General features: G+C 39.7%; 3 protein-coding genes across 3 annotated transcripts; 1 reads left to right on the top strand and 2 right to left on the bottom strand.

Annotated features, from left to right (window-relative positions):
* The first annotated feature begins 3,343 nt into the window (after positions 1–3,343).
* On the top strand, positions 3,344–8,214 carry LOC146546521 (ras-related protein Rab-11B). The gene is made up of 5 exons (XM_085264181.1): positions 3,344–3,511; positions 4,754–4,949; positions 5,039–5,232; positions 5,326–5,406; positions 7,236–8,214. Exons 1-5 carry the CDS (start codon positions 3,472–3,474, stop codon positions 7,379–7,381), a joined length of 657 nt encoding a protein of 218 aa, XP_085120307.1. The 5' UTR covers positions 3,344–3,471; the 3' UTR covers positions 7,382–8,214.
* Positions 8,215–11,081: 2,867 nt separating this feature from the next.
* marchf2 (membrane-associated ring finger (C3HC4) 2) lies at positions 11,082–18,180 on the bottom strand. Its single transcript, XM_085265321.1, has 5 exons — positions 17,743–18,180; positions 15,299–15,596; positions 14,757–14,952; positions 14,265–14,474; positions 11,082–14,168 (listed from the first exon to the last, which is right to left on the bottom strand). Exons 2-5 carry the CDS (start codon positions 15,493–15,495, stop codon positions 14,010–14,012), a joined length of 762 nt encoding a protein of 253 aa, XP_085121447.1. The 5' UTR covers positions 15,496–15,596; positions 17,743–18,180; the 3' UTR covers positions 11,082–14,009.
* A 2,014-nt stretch (positions 18,181–20,194) lies between these two features.
* Positions 20,195–25,388, bottom strand: LOC146546519 (ras-related protein Rab-11B-like). The gene is made up of 5 exons (XM_085264385.1): positions 25,229–25,388; positions 23,242–23,437; positions 21,735–21,928; positions 21,541–21,621; positions 20,195–21,454 (listed from the first exon to the last, which is right to left on the bottom strand). The coding sequence occupies exons 1-5, from the start codon at positions 25,266–25,268 to the stop codon at positions 21,309–21,311; spliced, it is 657 nt and encodes a 218-aa protein (XP_085120511.1). The 5' UTR covers positions 25,269–25,388; the 3' UTR covers positions 20,195–21,308.
* Positions 25,389–26,395: the final 1,007 nt, after the last annotated feature.

Genomic DNA, 26,395 nt, shown 5'->3' with positions numbered 1-26,395 from the left:
ACTGTAAAAAAAAAGAAATATCCGTGAACATTACAATGAAAAACAAAATTCAACATTACTGTTAAAAATAGTACAGAGTTACTGTAAATCAAGAAACATTAAGCTATGTAAAAATAATTTTTACTGCTAATATATGTTTTTATGTGAAAATATATTATTGATTTGTAAAAAGAAAAAAAGAAAGGAAAAAAAAGAAAACTTTTGCTCTACTTTTAACGCTACATATAAAGCCAGCCTCCATTCTGAAATCTGAAATCATAAGCTCTCAATTTCTACAGAAACAAGATGTTAAATATTATTTCTTTTAGTTCTTTTCAGAGAACAAAATGCAACTGTTTCCGTTTAAATATGGGTTCACCACCAACAATCCAACTTTTAGGCTTTGAACAGAGAGCAACAGCGAAATATGTCGCTGTGCCATCTTGATTCAGGCGAACTGAAGCACGCGGATAACATCCACGGCACTCAAGTCCCGAGGTCTGCCTCGACCTGACGCATAGTTACGTTTCTTTGAAGGTGCGTCATGTTACCTGGAAGGTTACGGTGTAGTTTCCGGTTTCTTAGTGAAGACTATTATCCGCAATGATGCACAAATGTTTCCAAGTTTGAATCATCATTTACAGCCCATCTGTCACGAAAGCACACTTTTCAGAGCGCAGTATTGGTGAAGTCATCTGTCCCAGTCTGTTGACGTTGGCCCTAAAGTGTGAGAGGCAGTTAGAAAGACAGACACAGATATTATAGTTATTACCTGAATATCCACCACCCAATGGATCTGTGGGGTATATGTAAAAAAAAAAAAAAAAAAGCGAGTAAAACAATCATCATTGCGTATCTACCGCAGCACCGACCTGTCAAAATAACCACAATGAGAACAAATCATAAGCTCCGGGTGGAGTGCCCAGACAGTGATGTAACACAAGTGTCAAATATCATGCAGGACCAAAATGATGTAAATTGACATGTTGATCAAAGTAAGACATGAATAAACACAACTAATGGGAAATTGTTAAGGAAAAGATTCGGACACAGTTGGGGAATAACATACAGTGTAAGATGGGGATTGAATAAATCTGAAAATGTATTCAATTTATTTATTAAGATAAACAAAAGGTGGAGGTGTCGTCAATAAAAAGGGCCCCGAAGTGCGTTATTTTTTGTCTCTGCTGGCTCTTGACCTGCATGTGTTTATAGCGAACACCCCGGGAGCTTTTTTGGTTTCTTCTTGGTATTTGTTGAACTTGCAAGTTCAATACACCAGCTGGCAGCCTGAATCCACATCCTATCAACATGAATAAATTTTGCAATGTCTTTAAAATTTGCAAATCCACAGCTCTCCACTTGAGTTCCTTTAGAAGTGAGTATTGTACTTAAGTTGTGTGTGTGTTTTTAAACCACATTTAGCGTGAATCACTGTTTATAGTGGTTGATTATGAATTCTTGTGTTCACAAAGGTGTTTAGATGATGGACACAAAAGTTGAAACCAAAAAAAAAAAAAAAAGAAGCAACAGCGAGTGCACCCAAGAGTCCTCGCCCTCACTGCAAATCTCTCTGATTTCTGGTAAGTGGCTGCACAGTTTATTGTACATTCATTTGACAAGAGAAGGGTGTAGAGGTTTTTTTGTAGGTGTGCCATCTTAAGTTTATTAGTTTATACATTTGTTGAAGTTAAGCACTGCATAAATATCACCATTTCAAGAGCTGATGAGATTCAAATATCTTGCCAGTGTTGGCCACACAGGTTCCTTTCTTTAGCTGTTTTGGGCCTTTTCTACATTTGACCACTGTTCAAAAGTTTTGGATGGACTTGGATGATATAGATTTGTCAGATTAGTTGTAAGTAGAGAGTTGGTTCAGACCAAAGCATTGCTGTCCCCTGGTGTTGCTTTTTTGTCCTACACTTGTCAAAAGTTTTGGCAGTTACACAAAGATGTTTCTATGATACAGTGAAGAACAATCACAAAGGCTTCATAAGTTTCAAAGATTTAATTTAACAAATATATATAAGTTTAGTTTTGGTAGTGCCAAAACATTTGGCCACTATTGTACTACAGCTTGATTGGCCTGACGTCCACAGACTGTAACATGGGCAGCAGTTTATCACGTTTGTTGGGCCAATTTCTTTAATTGTTGGATCTTTAAAATAAATACACAACACATTTTTTAATATACAAAACTGTTTAACCATTTCTCAGCACAGTGCAGCTGGAGAAATCAGTACTGCCAACTTTGTAAGAGTGTGGGATGGCTAGCACTCAGTTTCATCATCAGTATTATGTGTTTTTCCATTTTTCTTTTTCCTTGTTTGGATGGAAAACTAAAGCAATGCAAATAAAATACTTGTATGTGACTTTTTTAAAGTCTTCAAGGGACTCTCTGCAGTCCTGTGAAAAACTGAGCACATCCCATAATCAGTAACTTGCTAAATGTGGAATCACCTTTAGCAGCAATAACTTGTTTTCTGTGTGACTTTATCAGTCACTCAAATTATTTTGGAAGAATTCTGGCCCACTCTTATTCATTTGCATTGCACAGCTGTCCTAAGGCTTTTGAGACAAACTTCAGTCGGGTTCAGGTCTGGACTTTGGACCATTACAACACCTTGATTGTTTTCTTATTGCATGAGCCAACATCTAGCTGTCAGACAAATGGCCTCCAAAATACTTTGGTATGCAGAGGAGTACATGGTCGACTCATTTTCTGTAGTGTGTCCAGGTCCCAGTGGCTGCAAAACAAACCTAAACCATCACCCCTCTACCACCATGTTTGACAGTTATGGTATGAGGCGTTTTTCCTGATATGCTGTGATTTGTTTTCATTGTGCATGGTGAAATATCTCCACTTTGTTCCAGAAGTCTTGTGGTTTGTTCAGGTGCAGATAAGCCGTGCTGGCAGTTATTTCTGGTAAGAGGAGGGTTTCTCCTTCCTTTCCAAACAAGTCATTCTTGCTGTTTTCTATTTGTACAATCATGAACTTGAACATGTAACTTAAGGGTGAATTTGCTGGCAGCTGTCTTGAATGTTTTCAATTTGTGAATAATCTCTCTGTACAATGAAGGACTTGTTGCATTTGATTACCGGCACCTGCCTGTTACTTACCCTCTTTATTCCTATGGAAGCGGTAAGGATGTACTTGGTTTTTCATTTTCATATGTCTGTAAATTAAACGTCAGAAACCTCAAAAACTATGACATAATTTATAACCTTAAAAACACAACATATTAAAAGTCGAATTATAATAAGAAGGTAAATGAATGTAAAGTATCCACAGGGAGACTTTTCCCAGTACTAACCGCATCGCCTCCTCTCGGTACGCGCAACTGCGTAGCGGGCAGTCACGTGACCGTGTCAGCGGCTCCGCTCCGTGCACATTGTCTCTCGTCATCTTGGCGCACCACCCTGGTTTGGGCAGGGAAACCTACCTACTCTCATCACCGCAATCTCAAAAAGGAGGGCGATAGTATCAAACGATGGGGAACAGGGACGATGAATACGACTTCTTGTTTAAAGGTAAGCGGAACCGCTGCCGCTTCTGGACGGGTTCAGCGTCAGTTAGCATGCTAGCTGCGGTACCGCCGGGTAGAAAATCAGCTGGTGGTGGCTGCTAACTGTAGCTAACCCGAGATCCCCCCCCCCCTTTTTTTTTTTTTTTTTTACATTTTATTTTATTATTATTATTTTATTTTACAATTGAAGCGTCGCTTCCTCTAATTAAACCCATATTTACCGTTACTTTAGGTGCGGTGCTGTTTCTTTTGTACCGAGGTTTACAGCTAGCAGTTTGGGCTTTTCTAGAAAGTAGGGCGTGTGGCGCTGCAAGCTAGTGGCTAGTCAGACGGATGGTGCCATTACTTCTGCATTAATTAAACTTTACTGGCATGGAAGAGAAGTTTTCCTTTGCGGTGGCCACACGTAGCCGTCTGCTATTTAAGCAGGGGCTCCAGCAATGGTCTGCTTTCTTTAGACTGCCTCCTAAACTCAGATGAAATGATTAAGAAAACAGGATTCCTCTTTGTGCCCCCCCCCCCAAAAAAAACCAAACAAACAAAAAAACAAAACAAAACTGGAGCCTGAGGGAGGAAACTCGCTCCCAGTGAAAGCAAAGAGGAGGAAACTCCAGTAGAGCCCTGTTTTGCTCCCAGGTGTTTTCCAAACATCAAAAGCCAGCATATTTTCATACCAAACAAATACCAAGCCCTGATCATATGATCCATTTACTCCTAGGATTACAGTTATGTTGATTAGGTTTCATTGTCAGAATGGGACCACAATAGGTGGCATCCTTATTTCCTCCCTTGTGATACTAACCTGAGATGAAACACTATGAATGGCCAAGTAGCTATCTCTTAAAAATATCAAATCAAAGTAAGGCGGTCTAGAGAAGCCATTGGATACTGATTGTAAGATACTGATGACTCGTTACGACACAGCAATAAGAGGCGTTGAGAAACTGATGAGTCAGATTTCCTATAGAGCAGGATATTGGCAACTTCTAATAGCCTCATTCCCAAAAGGGCAAAGTCTGATAGCTAGAGATAGAAAGCAACAGTTCAGCACTTTCAGCATGGCTGTAAATTCTGTAGTAAAATCTGTAATCCTGCAGCTAAAAATGAGTCTGTTTAAATTAAGTGTAAAAACAAAGTAGAAATCCAGTCACTGGTCACAGACCCGCCTATGGGACACTATTAAAAGTACAATTTCCTTGAGTGCTTTTCATTTAAAGTCTAAATATAATTTTTGTATTGTTTCTAGTTGTACTAATCGGAGACTCTGGAGTAGGGAAAAGTAACCTGCTGTCCCGTTTCACAAGAAATGAGTTCAACCTGGAGAGCAAGAGCACCATCGGGGTGGAGTTCGCCACCCGAAGCATTCAGGTGGACGGCAAAACGATAAAGGCTCAGATCTGGGACACAGCTGGCCAGGAGCGCTACAGAGCCATCACCTCAGCGTGAGTATTTTCAGTTTGTCTGAACTAGCTTACACGATCGTGCTGTATTGACAGTATTTTAATCGTTCCGTTTATGCTGGTTCACTTAGGTATTATCGCGGTGCGGTCGGAGCTCTCCTAGTCTACGATATCGCAAAGCACCTGACATATGAGAACGTTGAACGTTGGTTGAAGGAGCTGAGGGACCACGCTGATAACAACATTGTCATAATGCTGGTTGGAAACAAGAGCGACCTCCGACACCTCAGGGCCGTGCCCACTGATGAGGCCCGAGCATTCGCAGGTAAATCGCACTGAGACACAATTATGCCAAACAGTCTGCGCTCAGTGTGATTTTGTGCATATCTCAAGTGTCGAACGTCTCTTCTCGTATTAGAAAAGAACACACTCTCATTTATTGAGACGTCAGCATTGGACTCCACGAATGTAGAGGAGGCATTCAAGAACATTTTAACAGGTAGGAATGCACACAGAATTTTTATTTTGAAATCTGATAAAAGGCATCTACCAAAATCATAATACTGGTAGTGACCAGTTCATGTAATTTCATCAAATGTTTCAGTATAGATTTTGTCACTGTGAAATGATTTTTGATGTCCCCAACATTCGTTATTAGTTGAATATGTTGATGATAAACAAGTATGGGTAACTACATTAACTATTGTTAAAATAAGTCATGTTATGCTCAATATTTTGACCACGATTTTTAAGGTTAGTAAGTTCGTTTCATTCTTAGTGAAGGACTTTTTTACAACTTGAATGTTGCAGTCATTGTATGTGCAGTATTATACATGTTAACATCTGTATGATGACATGTAGATGCACTTTATATTATAGCTTCCCAGTGTGCTTTTTTTCTGAAAAATTGATTATTTGACTGCTGTAAATGCAGTGAATTAATGTTAATGTTAAGCCAACTGAAGCATAAAAAAGCCACCCAACTCAAGCCAATGGTAGTGTTTTGCATCAACAAGGTGATTCTCAATGAGCTTTATCTGAAAACTTGGCGTAGCTTAGCACGCTGTGCAGCATATCCTTAAAACAACAGGGGAAACTGGACAAATGAAGGACAAAATAAGACGTGGCACGTCTATCAGTATCTTAAAGTCATGGCGATCAAGAAGCCATTCGTAAGGGGGAATAAATAGAGAGAAAAGGCTGGTGTTTGCCAAGTTACACAAGAATGGGACTGAAAAATAATGCCAAGAGGCCTGATGGAGTGATTAATCCAAATTTGAAATCCAAAGTTTATATTGCCATCATTTTGTCTGGAGGAACTCGGAAGAGAGGTACAACAGTGAGTGTCTACAACCATCTATAAAACATGGTGGACGCTCTGTCATGGTTTGGAGCTGCATTTCAGCTAGTGGTGTTGGAGATCTTGTCAAAATTGATGAATACAGAAAAGAACGGTTAGATTTTGAATAAGCCAAATCTGAGCAACGGCTTCATTTGTCAGTGATCCCAAACACACTGTCAATCCAGTAAAGGCATACCTGAGAAGAAAAACGCACAACAGAACACTGTAAGGTAAGGACTGGCCTCCTAAGAGCCCAGACTTGAACATTATTGAAGGAGTGTGGGATCATCTTGTCAGGGAATGGGGAAAAAAAGACATCCATTATCTAAAGAAAAGCTTTTAATGTTCTCCAGGAAGCCTGGAGAACTATTCCTGAAGACTGTGCTGTCAGTTTCCTTGTAAAATGTAAAGAAATGATGGCGAATCAAGACTTTTTTCTGACAGTAATGTATGTTAGTTGCATGCCAGATAGAAGCAGGAAAAAAGACATTACATTTATATAACTACTGTACATACTTTAACATGTATTAATTCTGGGGATTTAGGCATGGGTTGTAATTAATATTTACTTAAATTTGGTACATTTTAAATGCACTCATATTTCGATTAGTTTGATCAGTAAGTGTAACTTACATGCTACTGTTAAATATTTATTTATTTAATAACACATTTAGCGTTCTTTACACCCACTGGTTAAAAATAGAGGACTGAGAGAGAAACAAACCCCACCTCAGGGTGACAAACTAGTGTATTCCTTGGGCTGATCCCTGGATAAATGGGAGGGTTACATCAGGAAGGGCATCTGGCATAAAAATCTGTGCCAGATCAAAACATGTGGCGACTCCTCTGGGAAATGCACGAGCAGCTGATAGTACCTTTTTATATTTAATCTGCACAGCCAGTTAAATAAATAAGAACATTAAAATTTAAATGATGAACATTGCAAAAGTGTAATTTTTTTCCCTCTTTCTCAAATTTGTCTGCAGAAATCTATCGCATCGTGTCACAGAAGCAGATAGCAGACAGATCTGCACACGACGAGTCTCCAGGCAACAATGTCGTAGATATAAGTGTCCCGCCAACCACTGACGGGCAGAAGGGCAACAAACTCCAGTGCTGCCAGAGCCTGTGACGCTCTGTCCAATGACACTCATCCTCTCCTCCACATTCACCTCCACATCACATCACCTGTGCACTTTTTCCCCCCGTAGCTCTGCTCACGGCCAACTCCCTCACCACTTTAGCCTCTTTTCTTTTTTTTAAATCTTTTTTTTAACCTTTACTTTTGTTTTATAAAGTACTTTTGAAGTCACTTGTGCTCTTCTTTTCTGCCATGAAAGAAACATTTCAGAAGCCTTTATGTCACTCAGTCAGTCTGCGTGAAGGTTCCTGTTATCCAGGAGCAAGGCAGTCTTTGCTGTCTTACTGATGCCTGTAAAGTTGTTTGAACTGAAACACTGTCCTCTAAAGGGAGGTTGTGAGATACATTTCAATGGTTTACCACTAGATGGTGCTGTGTAAATAAACTACAGACAGTTACTCCAACCAGGTGAAGCAGTATTGTGCTATTTGACAGTGTGGCTCTTACATCCTTCTTACATCATGCCAAAAAATATCCTCATTATGTATTTATTGAAGAAGATTTGGCTGAAGTCATCATTGTTTTACTTTCAGTTTAAGAACTGTGTAAATTTACAATAAAATCCTTGACTGAAGCAGTTTGTTAAATGGATATTTAACGTACTCTGACTTGTTTGGTTTTCGTTTGTTTGTGTTTTTTGTTTTTGTTTTTTCTCATCAGAAATGTACTGAACTGCGTGGACAATTTTAAACTATTCCACACAAAAACAAACTGAAATATTGTCATTTTAATTCTAGCTCTGAAGTCACTTAGATAACTATTTTACATGTGTAAGTGTAAGGTAGGTGAAAAACATTAAAATGTTCAATGGACTGGTACTTACAGTGCTTTTCCTCTCTGACTTCTTTACTTCATGCTTTTAATCACTTTTTAGCTGGCACACTCTGACGTCTTTCCAGTAATTGGGATCTCAGTATCTGACCAAAGTAGCCTAATAAGCAGATGACCCGCTCAACCTCCTGAGCCCATAACTGCTTACATGTTAATGTCTCATTCTAAACTCTACTAATGTAAATATTTAAAACTTTGAATTACGCCTTTTTGAAGTTAGAAAACTGGGTTTTCGAATCTGAAAATACAGCTGCTAGTACAGAAATTTAAGTCGAATCGAATCTTTGATCATAAATTTGATTACTATGTTTTATTCTTGGACCCTGATAGAGTACAATTCAGTTTATATTGCCAAATAGCATCAACAGGGTGCTTTATATTATAAGGCCCTACAATCAGACAACCCCCTCTTTGAGCAAGCACTTAGCAACAGTGGGAAGGAAAAACTTCACTTTAACAGGAAGACACATTCAGTAGAGCTAAGCTCAGTAAGGGGAGGTCATCCACCACAACTGTTTGGGGTTGAGGGCAACAAAATAAAAGACACATTGTGGAAGAGAGCAAGAGATTAATGATTAGATGCGGAGTGGTGTCTAAAGATATAGTGAAAAGGTGAGTGAAGAAGAAGCACTCAGTGTGAAACCCCCTAGCAGCCTAGCGTAGTTACGGGGGGTTCAGGGTCACCTGATCCAGGCTTCGCTATAAGCTTCAAAAAGGAAAGTTTTAAGCCTAATCTTAAAAGTAGAGAGTGTGTCTGTCTCCAGAATCCAAACTGGAAGCTGGTTCCACAGAACAGGGGCTTGAAAACTGAAGGCTCTGCCTCCCATTCTACTTTTAAATACTCTAGAAACCACAAGTAAACCAGCAGTCTGAGAGCAAAGTGCTCTTTTGGAGTGGTATGGTACCATGAGGGCCTGATTAAAGTGAGGTGAAGGATTTCATATTTGATTCTGGATTTAACAGGGAGCTAATGACGAGAAGGCAGTGTGGGAAAAACATGCTCTCTCTGTCTTACCCCTGTCAGCTCGCTTGCTGCAGAATTCTGAATCAACTAAATGGGCTTTTTAGGGAGGTTTTAACTTTTCCTTATCCATTTATACAATGGATCCATCTATACATATACTTTTTCCTTCTGACTGGCTACCGCTTGCAAACAAAAGACCTGAACAGCAGGTAGGTCGGCTCCTCTGTTCAGAGCCAGCTTTGTGCACTTGATGACTACATTAGGGGTATCATCAATACATGCAAAAAACTGGGTTTTTTTGTTTTTTTTACTTGAAACTAGTCATCTTTAGTATGAGCATCCACCAGTGTAACACTGCAAATACACTTACTGGGCACTGGGTAGGAACCTTTACCTTCAAAACTGCTTTCATTCTTCCTGCCATAGATTCAACAAGTTAATGCAGTTCTTCCTCAGAGATTTGTGGCCATACATCCATATCTCCTGTTCCACCACATCCTAAAGGTGCTCTATTGGATTGCGATGTGGTGACTATATAGCCCATTCGAGTGTAGTGAACTTATTGTTTGAGATGATCTAAGGTGTTGGACGCAGGCATTAGAAGATTGGTATGCCGGTGATAAGCATGAAGATTGTCAGCGGTGGGTTGTTGTAGGAAAATCTTCACCACCACCAGTCATCTGATCTGTCAGCACAAGGCAGGATGAATCCATACTTTCATGCTGTTTGTGCCAAATTTTCACCCTGCCACTCATGCGTCACAGCAGAAGTGGAGCCTTATCGGACCAGGCAACGTTTTTCTAATTCTCTATTGTCCCATTTTGGTGAGCCCATGTGAATTGTAGCCTCAGTTTCCTGTTTTCAGTTGCCAGGCGTGCCACCTGGTGTGGTCTTCTGCTGATGTAGCCCAGCTTCAAGGTTCCCGTGCTTTCCACTATCCTCTTCTGCATACCTCGGTTGTAGGGAGTGCTTGAGTTACAGTTTCCTTCCTATCAGCTCAGAGCAGTCTGGTCATTCTCCTCTGACCTCTGGCATCAACAAAACATTTTCACCCAGAGAACTGCTGCTCACTGGATATTTTCTCATTTTCATGCCATTCTTTCTTTGGGAAAAACCCCAGTACATCAGCACTCAGACCAGCCTGTCTGGCGCCAACAACTACATCATACTCAGAGTCACCAAAATCTAATTTCTTCCACGTTTTGATGTTCAGTTTGAACATCAGCAGTTATCACCATGTCTAAATGCATAAAGTTTATGACATGTGACTGACAGCTCAAGATTTGTACCTAATGAAGAGGCCAGAGAGCGTATATGACAGGATATAAAGAAGCCCCCCTTTAATATTTTAAAAATACATTGCCATTTTTTACTTGAGTATATCCTCTGTAGCTCTTTTGTATCTGGTCACCATCTAGATCATTTAACTTGGAGCAGCACACCAAGATTTACATCTCTAGAATGCAACTGCTGTCACTGAGAGCAAGACAGGCAAGTAGGAAGGCAGAAGAAACACCTTTTAACATTGCTTTGACTCCTAATAATAACCTGTGAAAAACATTTTTCCTTCCTGGAGAGCAGACCCTCTGCACAAAAACAGCATATTTTGAACTTCTGTTACTCTAAGCTGCTTATGCCGCATGCAGCGGACAGGAAGCAGATACTGAGTGAGTCTCCACGGATACCATAGAAGGACTTGACATTAGCGTTTGTTTTTTTTTCCATTAGGATTAGCAAGCTCACTGAGCTGAGTTTCAAAACAGACTTAATGACATGTCATCGTCACTGCACTAGACGGACTTGTAAACATCCATTATAACTACACTATATAACGTATATGACAATTCCTTACCAACACTACACAAGTGCAGACAAACTGTCACTGACAAATTCATGATCACATAATTTATGATTATGTTTTATTTGCTTTGCAAACATTTCTTGGCTGATTGCAGGTACCAGTACATTGATGAAGACATCCCTTCACCCCACAGCACACCATAAACATTATAGTATTTAACAATATAAAAAAAAAATAATACTGAGGAATAGCAACATAAATTGCAGATGAAACAAAAAAAACCCAACATGCCCAGTTCACAAATGTGTTATAACGCAACATTATTAACATTTGCGTGTTCATTTGTTTGAGTAACAACAAAGAAATTTAAAAAAATCCCTTTCTATATTTGCTTTCGCGACTCAAATTTGTCTTAAACGTGTCATGACACGTTTAAGACAAACATTTTAGACTCTCTTTTTACGTTTCTCTAAAAACACTGTCAGAAATTCTTAGTAGCCAAAAAAGGAGAAGTGTTGCATAGTTTGATGCAACTCTGCAGAGACTCCCAATACAGGAAATAAGTTTGCATTGCATCAAAAAAAAAAATCAGTTATCTCTTGCACATCGTACAAACAGATTCCAGTACTTTCTCGGGTAAACACACGGATGACCAAATTAATCATAAGCCTGCAAGGCAGACGAGCACACCGCAGTACTGCAGGGTGTAATCCTTTGTTCTTAAAAACACAAACAAATATTTATCTGGGGCAGAACGCGGATCAAACGAGCAGGAGTGAAATGTACCAAAGGGAACTGGTAATGTAAACAAGGAAATGACTCGTTACTGGTAATGCAGCACTGTGAGAAAAGGGAGGAAAACACAAGCATATGTCAACATTCCTCCTGAAAACAGACATCTTTACATGACTAACGCTTCACCACCTACTTAACTGGTAACCTCATTTTGGGTTTACCACATTTATGTAGCATTAACAAAGGACAGGAGGGGAAAATATACGATGCTTGCTGGAAACTAATAATTTCACTGATCTGATTTGTCTGCTGAATGTTACCACAAGCCCTTTCTAAAAACACATTTCTCTCTGATAAATTTTACATCACCACACACCACATCATGTTAATAAATTACTATTCAAGCCTGACTGATTTAAAGGTAAATATTTAAATAATTAACCAAGAATGATAGATTTTGCCCATTTACTAAATGCAGAAGCATTCATTAAATGGAACTAAATCAAAAGGCATCGCACAGTTTGATCACCATGACGGCGTCATGCATCAACAATTCCTTTCTTGGAATTATAATCAAAAATCCACCAAACAGGTCGTCGTCAGGTTAGTTTTAAACTTATATCGCTTTAAACACCCCCTTTAAGGGGACGAATTCTTTTAATTGCAACCCATTAAAAGACAAATCTATAAATAAAAATGATTAAAGTATTTCAGACCAATACTAAGCTGAATTGGCTTCATTAGATCCACTGAATTAAATTATTTTTTTAGTAGTACATGTAATGTTGGGAGGGTTTTTTTAAATCTACAAGCTTGTCTCCCTGTGGACAGCCTACAGCATGCGTTAAAAAGCAATTAGACATCTCCCTGTAACCTAAATTAAGCATAGAGAAGAAACAATGTTTCACATTACAAAAACTGGACCATCATATGACCCGGAAATCTGAATACCAGGCACACGCTGTAGTTTGTAATCAACTTCAGCTATCTCCCAACTCTACCAACACAGCCAGTTCCAGGCGAGTCTGGTCAGTAACATCAAAATGCTGGCGGTTACCTTTAGGGTTTACCAGCACTAAAATCCCAGATTAAGAAAGTTTCTCATCACATTAGACCAAATGCTTAATCGTAACTTAAACAACAGCAGGAATTCTCTGACTGTTATGATCATGAAAAAAGAAAAAAGGAAAACACCAAAAATGAATAACAAGCAACACCGATAACGCTTTTGTACACTGCCCCAGCCACCACACCAATACTCGTGATGGAGTTTCTATCCATCTATATAAATATAAATACCTACTTGTTACATATTGATAGTACAAGAACCTCTATGAGGACACTGTTAAACCCTACTTCAGTAGGAATAGGAAAGTCATTCGTTCTTAAGTGGTTTAAAAAATGATTTTAGAATACAATAAGAGTAAAAAAAAATATTAACAGTGCTGCTTGCATGCATAACTGTGCACGTTGGTAGAACTGTCTTCGTGTACTGCGAAAACCTCGATGTCCACAGTGTTTTATTGCAGAAGTCTCTGCTTTACAAATGTTATGCAGCCGCCTGGTCTCGGATGAGATGATGTAAAAGCTGCGAGTTAAAAGATTCCACTCAGATGACATATCCAGATGTGACTATGAAATAAAAATTAAAGATCAAAGCTTTTTATCTTCAAACTACAGACTAATATGTGATTATACAACGAGATCCTCAGTGGGCAGAGAAGAGAAGCCCCAAGTAGGTAAGTGCGTGCCCACGTAACACACGATTAAAAGGCGTATGTAGCAGTTGCTTTTATCATCGCAATACACAATGAGTAGACGTGCTATACCTGACCATCGATGGGTTGTTAAACCAAGCAGGACAATCATTCAATTTCACAGTCCTCTTTAACAAGTTTACTCGATCCATCTTGTTTTATGCTGTCAGTTTTAGCCAGTCATGTTGTCACATCTGTGATGATGAGACAGCTCGGCTCCATTTCTGCATGCTTCCACCACTTTCACCGTTCCTCAGTGCCTTTGCATAAACTTGGTCAACACCTGACACGAGGAAAGGCAGATTCCTTTAAAATGTGCTAATTCCTGCACCCATGTGAGGATTATAAAATGCAATGTGAAAAAATATGAGCCCATGGTGCAAAGAAAAAAAAAAAAGCAAAAAAAAAGCGACACACACAAAAAAAATCCCCACAGGTGTTTCTTCAAAGTCAAAACTGTGGGCAGGATGCATCGGGAATCAGCCCTCATACGTAAAAGATGTAATAATCATCGACTATCTCCGTTTGGTCTCATACGATGCTCTCACTGGCCGATTTTTTCATCAGTTTATTAGAGAGCAAGGAATGCTGGGAAGAGTTCGACTCCTTGGCTTCGGGAATGAGCAGACGTACTTTCTGGTTTGTTCTCCTCCACTCAGAGTACAGCTGACAGTGGTAGCGGAATGATACCTGAAGAAAACCGAAGTGCAGCATTATACATCAACCTTTCCGAGTGAAAATGTCTGCTTTACAGTAATAATGGATGGGAATTCTTTTTTTTTTTACCAAAGTCCAAAGGACGTAGATGGTGAAGAGGGCAATGGTGAGGGCAATGAGGCCCACAGCCTGCAGCCAGCTCCTCAGCTGAAGATGATCCTGAGCGCCCCTCAGGCAAAGCCAGCCAGAAATAGCTGCTAGAGGAGTGATAAACAGGAAGCACACCATGTCACAGAACAGTGTTCTCTTCTCATTACGGGGGCCGGGATCTCGCAGCCACTGTGGGGTAAGACGTAAGAGGGAAGAAAAACAGAAAGAAGTCAGACTGTGGCAGAAACCAGGTAAAAAGAAAGAAGCTAATGAAGAGAAAAGACATTCTGCATTAACAAAGAAGCAAGCAAGCAAGCAGAGAGATGTAAAACAAGAAAAAGACGGATAAAAAGCACCATCACACTTTCATACATACACACTCATTCACAACCAGCAGCCCAACCACGATGAATAAAAAGGATGAGAAGAAGGATTGTTGCAGACAAGGCAAAGGGCATTGACCTTTGTTACCTCTGTGAGGGGCCTCGGTCGGCGCTCGATGCTGAACTCCGTGTGGCAAAGCTCACAATAGCTGGTGTTGGAGGACGACAGCCACTTCTCTAAGCAGCTCTTGTGCACTGTACCCAAAGTGCCTGTGCAGTCGCATGGAGACAGGAGACCCTCGCTGCTGCCTCCTTCATGGCAAATACGGCAAATGGGACCATCACTGAGATAAAAAATATACAGAGATTTTTATAAATGGCAGGCATCGTCTGCATGAAACACAGCAAAAATGTTTTACCATTCTATCCCAAAGAGAATAATAATAATATTCAATGGGTGTGTAGTGAAGAAATGTGAAAAAAACCCCCACAAAAAACAAGAAAAATGGAGAAGTGCGTTGTCTGAAATAGTGTTAATACAAGGCATAATCACAAGTTTAGCAACTATAGCAAAATATATATATATATATTTTTTTCCTATCTCTGGAGAAGCTGCCATCACAATACAATCCCATTCAAAGTTTACCTGTGGAACATCTTACAGCAATAACAGTAATATTCTTAAAGTACCTTTGTGCACTCATTGGTTTGAGCACAGAGGACAGCAACCGTCCATCTATGGCTGTGACCTGGGTGACGTAGAGCGCCTGGCACCCGTCACCGCCCGCTTCCTCCACGCTCTTCCACAGGCCTGTGTTGCTGGCACAGTCACACAGAGAGCCAGGGAGGTGGCAGCACCCGCCGGTCGTCATTGTTACAGGGTCCATTCGCTGGCAGCACGAATGGACTGGAGGGTGTGAAGGGTTGGAGGTGAGGGGAGGCTGGGGGAGTGCCAGGCACAAACTGCTCCTGTTTTTCTCTAGTGGCTCTGCAGAGAAACAGACACACACAGACAATGCATTATCGTTTTTTAAAAAATGTCTGTGGTGGAGAGATAGCAAGTAATTTTACTCCAACTTAATATACTAGAGAAACCCAGGTTTACTCTGCAAATGCTCAAACTAAATAAATGGATCAAGGAGACAAGTTTGAGTGATGTTTTAAGTAAGTTTTTTTTGTGTGCTATAGTGTGCACTTGTCCATTAATACTTTAGTGTCCAGATTAGGCTCGTCGGAGGGAAGTTCTGGGTTTGGAAAAGGAACTTATGGAAATCAGCTACAGTACAATGCCTGCACTATCATGATGAGTCATTTTATGTTTGCTATATTATGCTTACAGTCCATCTGTTTTTATTGACCTTCATGTTCATGTTCATGACTAGCAAACAACATGGTATTACAGTTTTGCAATAACCCAACTCACCACTTCCCTCTTAATGTTTCTAGTACTGTCAGGGAAGTCGGTAACTGGGTTACTAACCAGATAACTGATCAAACAGACACTGACGTATAGCATTTTTTATATATAAAAATGTGATAGTAGACCAGAGTTTGTTCGTCATTTGGCTCACTGCAGTACTGTGACAGAGTTACTTAAATGTCTGTAGTCTGTTTCACAAATGATTAATTTCCTACCACGTGGGAACGGCTAAAATTATCCAGAAAAGACGTTCCGTCTTTTAGAAGAAAGCTGTCCGTTTGGAGGTGGGCCAGTTTGCCCAAAAGCAGCTGCTAATCCATTATAAAACCAAGTGTGAGGTCAGTGACAGTGAATGTGATGTGCAGCAGCCTGATAAACAGCTGTCTTAACCCAGATAACCCTTAACAACATTTTTTCTTGCTGTCTCAAAAATGTATCCTATTCTGTACAAATGAATTAGAACACAATAAGCAAAATTGAAATACACTGATTACAAGCAATAAAATAAGAAACAATAATTTTAAAGTAGCATGTCTGATATATATGGAACTTTAATGGGGATTTGGGGGGAATATTCACTGAAAATACTTATCAACTTACTTTTAAAGAACTACTGAGCTACTAGTCTGTTGTTTATGTGGGTTAACACTGGGCTAGTGTTGATAATAAAACCTCTTTAGCACTGTACATACCCTTGGTAAACTACAGCATTTATACGCAAACCCAGTATACTCTTCCATGTCCAACACTTGTTTTTCAAGAGGAGATTTGACATGACAGCCAGTGCAGAAATGTTTGTGTCTGTTTATGAGATTTTGCTGTTCAATCAAACAAGAATTTAGACAACATCTGGCAATGAATGCTATTTCTAACCCTCGCAACTGAGAAAAGATGATTCAACTTAAGTCAAGCATCTCACTGTTTAAATAGAAGTTAGACAACAAAGCCCTTTTATGATTATTTATAGCTCGTTGTAGTTGAGTCACAATCTTATGCACTTTGATTTGTTAAATCCTGAATTAACAGAGCCAGATGATGAACAGCTTTGTGAAGCCGAAGAGCATTTTTTCCCTATTGCTGCTTGGTGTTATTGTTTATGCATACGGAGATTTGGAGGGGGTACGTCAGGGGTGATTAAGAGGTACAATCCCTGACCTAAATAAACAAAGAGGTAACCCCAAATTAAGGCAACCGCTGACTCTATTAAGCTATTGTTTTCCGAGTCTTTTAAATATCAGCTGTGTGTATGGATTCGTCAGCTGGGTAACATCAATGCAGGGATTTTGTCAAGATCAAACAAAAATTACACGTTTGAATGAATGATTAATGATGGGTTTCTTACAATGATAAACCCTCATACATTAATATGCAGTTAGCTTTCGAACTGGGGCATTTTCCTTCACTGTGGCTCTGTTACAGGAACTAACCGCTGCAGACAGATGTGGGAATTTGAACCAGACTATTGTCTGGATCAGAGTTGAATTATGATACTGTACAACTGCGCGGCAACTCAAATTAGCTGTGTGTATCTCTGCTGTTCTTTACACACGAATAACTACTATCCAACTTCGTCACAGTGAAAATGTCGTTATAAAGAAGCATTTTCTAATCAGTTTCACTTTCACGGCAGCTGTGTTGTTTGCTAGCTGTCAGCGAAGTGCTAGCCATCCGCTTGGTGGAAAAAAGCAACAAATAAAAGCTAACAGCTACTCACCCGTGACTACTTCTTCTTCTCTTTCTTCTTGGTGATGTTTTAGTCCTGTTGTCCGAAAAAGCTCGCATTTCCTTCTCTATTCATGTTTAATAACTATGTATGAGTGAACAGCACAGGCGGCTAACGATGAAGGCTGCTCAGTGTAAGGCTACACCAGCTAGCAGTTCTCAACTGATAACAGTCAGGCCAGGCTTCCGCTTTCCCTGGGCTTTAAATACAACCCAGAGGGTCATCATCATCATCAGCTGCCTGCGTCTGCGGTGAAGAAACGGCGTCTCAGAGCACAAACAAATCCCGAAGACGGCTATAAATGTGGCCGCAAACAGCAGCGTGCCAAAGGGAGGGGCCCCAACAGGAAACATGACAGGCTCAATGAGACCGGAAAACTTCACAATTCAACACAATTCAAAACCATTAACCCACACTGTTTAACACATCTGCATTTTTAAATTAGTTTTTATTTCACTTTAAGTTTTGTTTCGCTTCAGTCAGTGACATAGTGGCTTTCCTCGGTTTAGTTTATAACAGTTTAAACGGCCTTATTTATGTTTGAACTTCAGCTGTGAGCAGAATGTGAAGAAACATCCACTGTGACTTCTCTCTCTAAACATCTATGTACTGTGTTGAAGAGATCTGTACTAAAGTTGGGCCTGGGCTGTATTTCAGTGTAATACCAGTTTGTACCACGAGATGGTGCAGCGAGAAAACGTAACCTTAAACATGCAAATAATTAAATCACATCATTTATGATACTGTGCAAAAATCTCGATTCGCCCTTCATTTCTTTGTTTGCTTCCATAAAGTCAAACTGAAAACTGTTGATCTTGAGCAACTCATTTTTCCTTTTCTCTGCCTTGCACCCATTTTCAGAGGAGTGTTTTTTGCTTGGTGAACTGCTTACAACTGACCTATGTAACATTCACGCATAAAAAAAATGCTTTAAACTCAAGGGATGAACCAGTGTCATGTCTATACGTAACATGACAACTTAGCAAAGAAATTATTTTAAGTTTATGTTGAGACACGTTGTTACTAAGAGCCTATTTAAAGCTCTTTGTAACAACTAAGATTCTATTTTAATCTACAAAAAGTCCCAAAGATACCAATTGGACAGATATAAAATAGTATTTATGCACCAAGAAGGTGATCCTATTAGCCAAAAAATTAGCACATCTCAGTACTGTACGTACTGAACCTTGAACTTTTTGAGGAAACTGGACAAGTGGAGAACAGAAAAATGTCACAAAGGTAATGGATGCATACACTTAGAAAAACAGTGTCAGATTTTGATAGACTGTGGCCTGTAGAACTATGTCTGAAGACTACTTAAAGAAACTACAAGAAAGCTTGCCTCAGAGTTCACACTGTGTTGAAGAACGAAGGTGGCCAATTAATGACTCTGAAGCTCATTGGAAGTTTTCTTTCTTTAGCCTAATATTTTCATTTAAAATATATTTTTCCCAGCTAAAATGACATACATCCCACCAAATTGCATAGTGATTCAACACATATTGTGGTCTATAATAGCCACAACTATTACTAGACTATGTCTTTAAACTAACATATGTAACCAAAGTCATTAACCCAAGCAGGAGTAGAACAAATTCATGATCATAGTGTCTGTTTGAATCAATGACTGTATAATAGAGGTGCAATGGCCTCATTTAAAATCCAACAGAGCAGCTTTCCAGCTACTGAGGAAAAACCTGAAACCTTTTACACCAGTAACACCCTCAGATGCACCTGAAAACCCTAGGTGCTTTTCAAAAAGTTAACCTATGTACTTGAGGTCAAGGTCATTGAGATTCCAATTTGTCCGAGATGTTTATCAGATGTACTCATAGGATGAATTTGAAAACCTTATGAGTTATAATGCTCACAAACCTTGTCGTCAATGCCACCTGCTTTCTCATAGTAGTGTATTCTCAGAATTGGCACTTCTTGTTTTAAATGTGCTTTGTAGACAGAAAGGCCTGCCCTGAATGTGCACTGAGATGTTACATGTAGTAAACTATCCTAATTTTATCGCTTTAACCTTATTTATACATTTCTAATAATTTTGAATACAACCTAAAAAAGTAGGTTTGTATCCCAAATGCCTAAGAAACCCATCTGTCAATTATTAAAACAACCCAGCTTAAGGTATGAGTAAACTGAGTAAGGGATACCAAAATAACTGTCTGCTGTATGGTCATATGGACAGGTTTTAGTTATGAGTCAGTATTTTCTGGTGTAATGCAAAAGTAGGAAAAAAGATTATATATACTCAGATTAAATTCACATTTAAATGTATGAGATGCTTTCTTATGAACACCTAATGCATGACAGCACCTCAACCAGATGGGTGGAAATATTTTTTTCCACCCAAGTATGAAAACAAAATTTGCATTTCTGATTTTCACTTCCATTTTTTCAAGTAAAACCCATTAATGTTGCTGAAGTGAAAGCAGTATGTGGGGAGTATTTATTTATTGGTTTTCCACAGATAATGTTCTGAGTTTACAAACTTTTATCAATTCCTGTTCAACAGTTAGGATTAATGACAGCAATGGCTTATTCGGTACAGAAATGTTACAATTTCAACTTCATTTTTCCTTTTCTGTCAGCATTGTTTTCCTTACAGGTAGCAAAATGCTACCTGATGAAAATTTTATGCCATTCTGAAATATAAGGTTCCACTGAAATAACTGGACTCTAGTGCAAAAAACCCCAATCTAATTCTGAAATTAAAGTTTGACATCATACACCACAACTTATAACAATGAATCTCCTGTGGACCGTTACACATTTGTTGCAAATAGCCTGGACCTTTTAGCAATCACCTGCAAGCATAACATCCTTGAACACGGTGAAATGAGCTTCCCCAAAACTGATTCTGATAGTTTCCTTTGGTATGTTTGTGTACTAAACTAAAATTCATTCACTCACACACACAAAAACAAAAATGTGTCATGTGTTTCATGCTTGCCTATAATGAGTCAGTCATTCATAGCCAGTCTGGTCCCAAGCTCATGCTAATTTCATGCCAGAGTGGGCACACAGCACAAAAGAGGAAAATTAAAATTAAAGAGGCAACCAGAAACTCTTGACAGACCACACATCAGCACTCCAAACGAACCTTCCTCTCATCTCCTCTTCTGCACCCACATTGCAAGACAGGCAGAATCAGGTCAACCCCACATGAAAATGAGACTCCACTATAGCAGATTAGGCTGAGAAAAGGAACCGAGTAAAAACACCTCTGAGCACTCATAAACAGGCCTACCGATCCCTCGCCACTCCTTCAGCAGGAGTGGGTCAATAGCATCATCACCTAGTGAATTAAAAAGAGATTGTAGTTAACAGCTTAACAATCGTCTTTCTTCTCAGTTTTCGTATTTTAGACAAGTTGTTTTGACACGGGACTCAGACGAACAAAGAAGAAAACAGCATAAAGGAATGTCAAATCTAAGAGTCTCTGTGTCAAACACTTCTGAACCCATGAGGGTAAGATGACAGCATCTGACAGTAGAAGGGAAAAGAGAAAACTCTGACACAAAGTCAACCAGAAAAAGAAAAAAGGAGGGTCACAGGCTTTGGCAGCAGGGGAGTTTGTTGCCCCTCTGCCCATCCATGGTTGGGGGGACACTTATGTCCACTACATTGTTGCCTGGAGAATCTTCGTGTGCAGATCTGTCTGATATTTGCTTCTGAGATACGATACGGTAGATTTCTAGGAAAGAAAACAATGGCATAAGAGGTCTAACAGTAGAGTACCTGGATGATTATTGAGTTGAGTTCACACTTTTTATTTTTTACCTGCGAGAATGCTCTTGAATGCTTCTTCTACGTTAGTGGAGTCCAAGGCTGAAGTTTCAATAAATGAAATAGTGTTCTTTTCTAAGGTTAAAAAAAAGAAAGAAAAGGGATTTTTATTTTACAGCAATTGAACTGAATGTTAAGGAGCTACTTCGACTGCTCCAAAGCAAAACAAAGAACACTCAAAAATCCACCTGCAAATGCTCGGGCCTCATCAGTGGGCACGGCCCTGAGATGTCGAAGGTCGCTCTTGTTTCCAACCAGCATGATGACGATGTTGTTGTCAGCGTGGTCCCTCAGCTCCTTCAACCAGCGGTCCACATTCTCGTACGTCAGGTGCTTCGCAATATCATAAACTAGGAGAGCCCCGACTGCGCCCCGATAATACCTGATGAAGATAGTTGATAATGATGGCTTTATGGCATCTAACTTTTTAACATTAACATGGTTTAATATTAGTTTAAACCATAAATAGAAATTACAAGCCAAATGTATTTTCTTTTACACTTGTTTTGGTTATAATTGGTGACTAATAACAGTTTCATATAAAGACACTAAGGTTCACAATCATTTCCATCCCTACAGAAGTAAGGAGGACACACAAACAATACAAAGAAAACAACAGGACCTAATGATCCAATGGAGCAATGGCTTGCTGCTTTTGCTGAAAACAATAGTGCCACCAATCTGACACCACAAGACTCCAGCATCTCCAGCAGGATTTCTTGTATTGCATTTTATACCTTGTATTATTTTCACAACTTTTTATACATATAAATGTAACGGGTGTATTAAAAAAATCATTTATTTTTTGCTTTGTCAGTATCGTTTATGTACATATGCATGTATATATATATATATATATATATATATATATATATATATATATATATATATATATATATATATATACATATTTTCTGTATTTATATTTTTGGAGCTTTTATTTTGTTTGTGTGACCTTTGACTTCCCACAAAGTCATTTCGCTATTCTCCTCAGTCACCCAGAGGCCCTGCTGAGGAGAGGTGCGTGTACGCTAGTGTTCCCGGTTACACAGCGATTAAACACAGTTAAAGTAAACAAAAGTGATTCAAGGATTGCTTGTTCCCTTTATGCATTTCGTCTCACGGCTTTGTTGGATGTTTTAGTGTTAACTGTTGTTTCCCTGTCGAGTACAGCACTTTATTGTAACATGCTAATTTGCCGATCCCAGGTTAGGGCACAGGCGCATGCAGGTGATTTCTCATGTGGTCCGCTATTCTTCTCTCTCCCTTAAAACTGTGCATGCAGAAGCCCAGTTAAATTTGCTGTACCGAGTTGTTTTTATTTTGAACAGTTTTGGGAGAATAAACCCGCCCCAGCTGGCAAAGCGAGAGTTGACTCCTCTCATCATTCACACAACACAACGTAGGAACAAGGCAGTCAGAGTTTCAGGCCAGACCGGCTACATAAACAGCTGTTACAAAATGGTTCCTCTTGGGTGATTAATTCCTCCTGATAACAAAAGGAATTTGGACAATTAATTTATGTAAAACTGGCACCAGGTCTATTACCCTAAGGGGTTCAAACACGTACTACTCAGCCACAATTATTAGCAAAGACACATCTCATTATACATGTCTAAGTGTGTGAACATTACCCTATAAATAACCATTACTAACGTAACACCTTAAGTAATGCATACGACAAAACAAACTCACGCTGAGGTGATGGCTCTGTAGCGCTCCTGCCCAGCTGTGTCCCAGATTTGAGCTTTTATCGTCTTGCCGTCCACCTGAATGCTGCGGGTTGCAAACTCCACCCCGATGGTGCTCTTGCTCTCCAAGTTGAACTCATTTCTTGTGAAACGGGACAGCAGATTACTCTTCCCCACTCCAGAGTCTCCAATTAGTACAACTAGAATCAAAATACACACCAGACACATGAAAAAACAAAGCAAACAGTAGACCTGCTGTGTCAGTGGTCTACCATGGCTCACTTAAGGCTGCAGCATTCCCACCCCTGTTACGCTGCACAGCCAGCCCAGAGAAATTTTTTTATTTTATTTAAGCCAGTCAAACTTGCCACAGCAGAATGCCTGCCCCCATCTCACCATATCCCTAACCCTAACATCCTCCTCTGTCACACCAACCCTCTGCAACCTCCTCTGAGGTTTTTCTCTTTTTTTCCTCGCTGGCAGCTCCATACTCAACATCCACTATTTCTTCTCTGCACATCCAAATAATCTCAGACTTGCCAAGCTTTCTATCTAAATCCCTCTGATGTCCTCATTTCTAATCTTGTTCATTATGGTCTCACCCAATGAAAATTTTAGCATCTTCAGCTTTGCCTCCTCCAGCTCGACCTCCTGTCTACTTCTCATTATCACCATTTCCAAGCCATACATCACAGTAGGTCTCACTACCATCTTGTAAAGCTTTGTTTTCACTCTTGCTGCTGTCTTTCTGTCACAAATCACACCTGACACTGGTCTCCATCCACTCTACCCTGACTTGACCCCAGGTATTAAAACTTCTCTACCTTCACTACCTCAGCTACTTGCATGCTTACCTATTCACCTTTCTCCCTCTCATTCACAGAGGTATTCTGTCTTGCTTCTACTGACTTTCATTACTCTTCTCTCTTAGTTCATACAGTCACCTATCCAGGCTCTCTTCCAGCAGCCACGTACGCTTACTACAGATCACAGTATCGTCTGCAAACATGACATTTCACAGAGACTCCTCCCTGGCCTTATCTGTCAGTCTGTCCATCACCACTGCAAACAAGAAGAGGCTCAGGTGGATCAGACGATCCGATCCTACCGTGAACCCAGTGTCACCACTGGCTCACTGCCCTCATACATGTCCTGCACTTCCCTGCTACCTCTGACTTCCTCATAGAGTACCACAGTTCCTCTGTATCGTTTGTTTTCTCTAGATCCACAGAGACACAGTGAAGCACTCTCTGACCTTCTCTACACTTTTCAAAGAAGGCATCACATCTATAGTGCCGTACCGCTGCTAACTTATCATCAGCTTTGTTCTTATCCTAGTTTCCACAACTGCTTCCCCTTTTCTTAATGATGTGGCTCATCAGCTTTAATATTTTTAACACTTAAAAAAAATCATTTTTTTCAACACTGACATTTTCAAACTGACGTTACGCTAGAATTTCACTTTGTTCATGCACACCACCTTCACTAATATAAGACATATTTTGTCTAATGTTAACGTGACGACAAACAAATCTGATGATGTCAGAGAGAATAAAATGACATTAATTATTCCTGTTAGGCATACTCAAGGTCGTTATCACCAAGTTATCCAGCTAATTGATTTACAGATCAAATATAATCAGAACATGGGTTCGTTTCAGTTAACTTCAAAGTAGGAACGTCGTTGTGATGTTAGCGGCTAGCTACTTAAACACACTTTAAGCAGCCTGACAGCTGCCGTGTCTAAACTTACTCACTGGGATAAGGTGTATCCTAAAGCTAGGGAATGCACATTTGTTCACTGAATTTCCAAACTCTACCTGCAGCAGCGTCAGTTTTTTCAGCAGGTATCGTTTCATCGTTTGCTACTTTGCTACCAGTGGAGCTAACTTTAGCATTACTGACTTCCTCAGTTGCTCCTGTTGTTACCGAGAGCCATATTAAAGACGACCGAGACGCTGACATTCATCCCCCTTCAGAGATAAACTTACCTTTGAACAGGTAGTCGTATTCATCGTCTCGGGCTCCCATTTTAGAAGACTTATTTTTTTTAAACTTTAACACAAACAACAACAATAACAACAACAACAAGCTTCTCCACCAGCAGGTAACAACCAGCAGGCACCGCCTTCTAGGAAGAGGAAAGGCACGTGAGTTTTGCAACTTCGAGTTAGGCCAATTGAAAAGTTAATCTCATTTACTGACAGACAAATCCACCAATCACATGAGTTCTTTGAAGATGCTGGCCAATCATCGTGTACCTTGAAAACACGACTACCATCGCAGCCTTTGTTCTCCTAATTTGGATGCTCGGAGCCTTCAGAGCTCGCCGACGTACCCCCCCTCTCCCCCCCCCCCCCCCCACACACACACACACACACACACTTTTTGAAGTAAAAAGTATTGCACAATATACACCAAGACGGAAAGACTATACTACATTGTGCTAGAAAAGCAGGATATACCATCTATTATTGTTATACCATGTTCATATTCTATCTATCTTTATCTTTTATCTTTTTCATTTACATCATTATAGTTGTAGGTAACTATAATACCCTGGTCAGAAATGGTTTAATTGTACCCGAAAGGATGTGCCTAGGCCAACACAGGCATCTGGTGATGCAATTATTCTTGTTCTTACAATTAGAGAAAAAGCTAGATTTGAGATTACACTCAGGTGTGCCTGTATGTCTGTGGTCATTGCCCGTGGCAGAGATAATGTTCTACAGATACATTATATTTAAAGGGCTGGGCTAAAGAGGTTAAAGGGATTATCTCGAATGAGATCATGTGGCTTTCCAGCTTTCTGCTTTTGCATGTGCAAATTTACAGCCTCTCCTGCAGTCCTACAGCCATTCTCATGACCTTAGGAAAACAATCTCAATGATGTTAAAGCTTAGCCTGTCCATTGTAATCCAGAGCAAAATATCAGCTTCTTAGATTTACTTTAGTTATTTAAAACATATTTTGGTTGTTTCCTCTGATAAACCTTTGAAGTGGCACCACCAAGTGGCCATATTTATAGCACTCTACAAAAACAACAACCCCTGCCATGCTTACAGAATTAATAATGTGAGACTTCCATTCAGCTTTTAGAACTGAAGAGGCCATTTGGATGAGAGGTGAAATGCCTTTAAGTTGTAAAAATAAATCTG

Source organism: Mchenga conophoros, linkage group LG23, assembly GCF_057382185.1.
Source record: "Mchenga conophoros isolate Kocher_MC1m ecotype Shallow Benthic linkage group LG23, M_conophoros_male_GT1.1, whole genome shotgun sequence".
Classification (NCBI taxonomy): domain Eukaryota; kingdom Metazoa; phylum Chordata; class Actinopteri; order Cichliformes; family Cichlidae; genus Mchenga; species Mchenga conophoros.
This window is presented reverse-complemented; position numbering and strand designations above follow the sequence as displayed.

Bases quoted from the DNA above. Each gene is read 5' to 3' on its own strand.
- LOC146546521 (XM_085264181.1), top strand. From the start codon at position 3,472: ATGGGGAACAGGGACGATGAATACGACTTCTTGTTTAAAG. The intron at 4,950-5,038 runs GTGAGTATTTTC...TGGTTCACTTAG, and splicing joins TACAGAGCCATCACCTCAGC to GTATTATCGCGGTGCGGTCG. The intron at 5,233-5,325 runs GTAAATCGCACT...TTCTCGTATTAG, and splicing joins TGAGGCCCGAGCATTCGCAG to AAAAGAACACACTCTCATTT.
- marchf2 (XM_085265321.1), bottom strand. From the start codon at position 15,495: ATGGACCCTGTAACAATGACGACCGGCGGGTGCTGCCACCTCCCTGGC. The intron at 14,953-15,298 runs GTACTTTAAGAA...TTTTTATCTCAG, and splicing joins AAACCAATGAGTGCACAAAG to TGATGGTCCCATTTGCCGTA. The intron at 14,169-14,264 runs GTAAAAAAAAAA...GGTTTTCTTCAG, and splicing joins TCTACGTCCTTTGGACTTTG to GTATCATTCCGCTACCACTG.
- LOC146546519 (XM_085264385.1), bottom strand. From the start codon at position 25,268: ATGGGAGCCCGAGACGATGAATACGACTACCTGTTCAAAG. The intron at 21,622-21,734 runs GTGGATTTTTGA...TTTTAACCTTAG, and splicing joins TGAGGCCCGAGCATTTGCAG to AAAAGAACACTATTTCATTT. The intron at 21,455-21,540 runs GTAAAAAATAAA...TTTCTTTCCTAG, and splicing joins ATTCAAGAGCATTCTCGCAG to AAATCTACCGTATCGTATCT.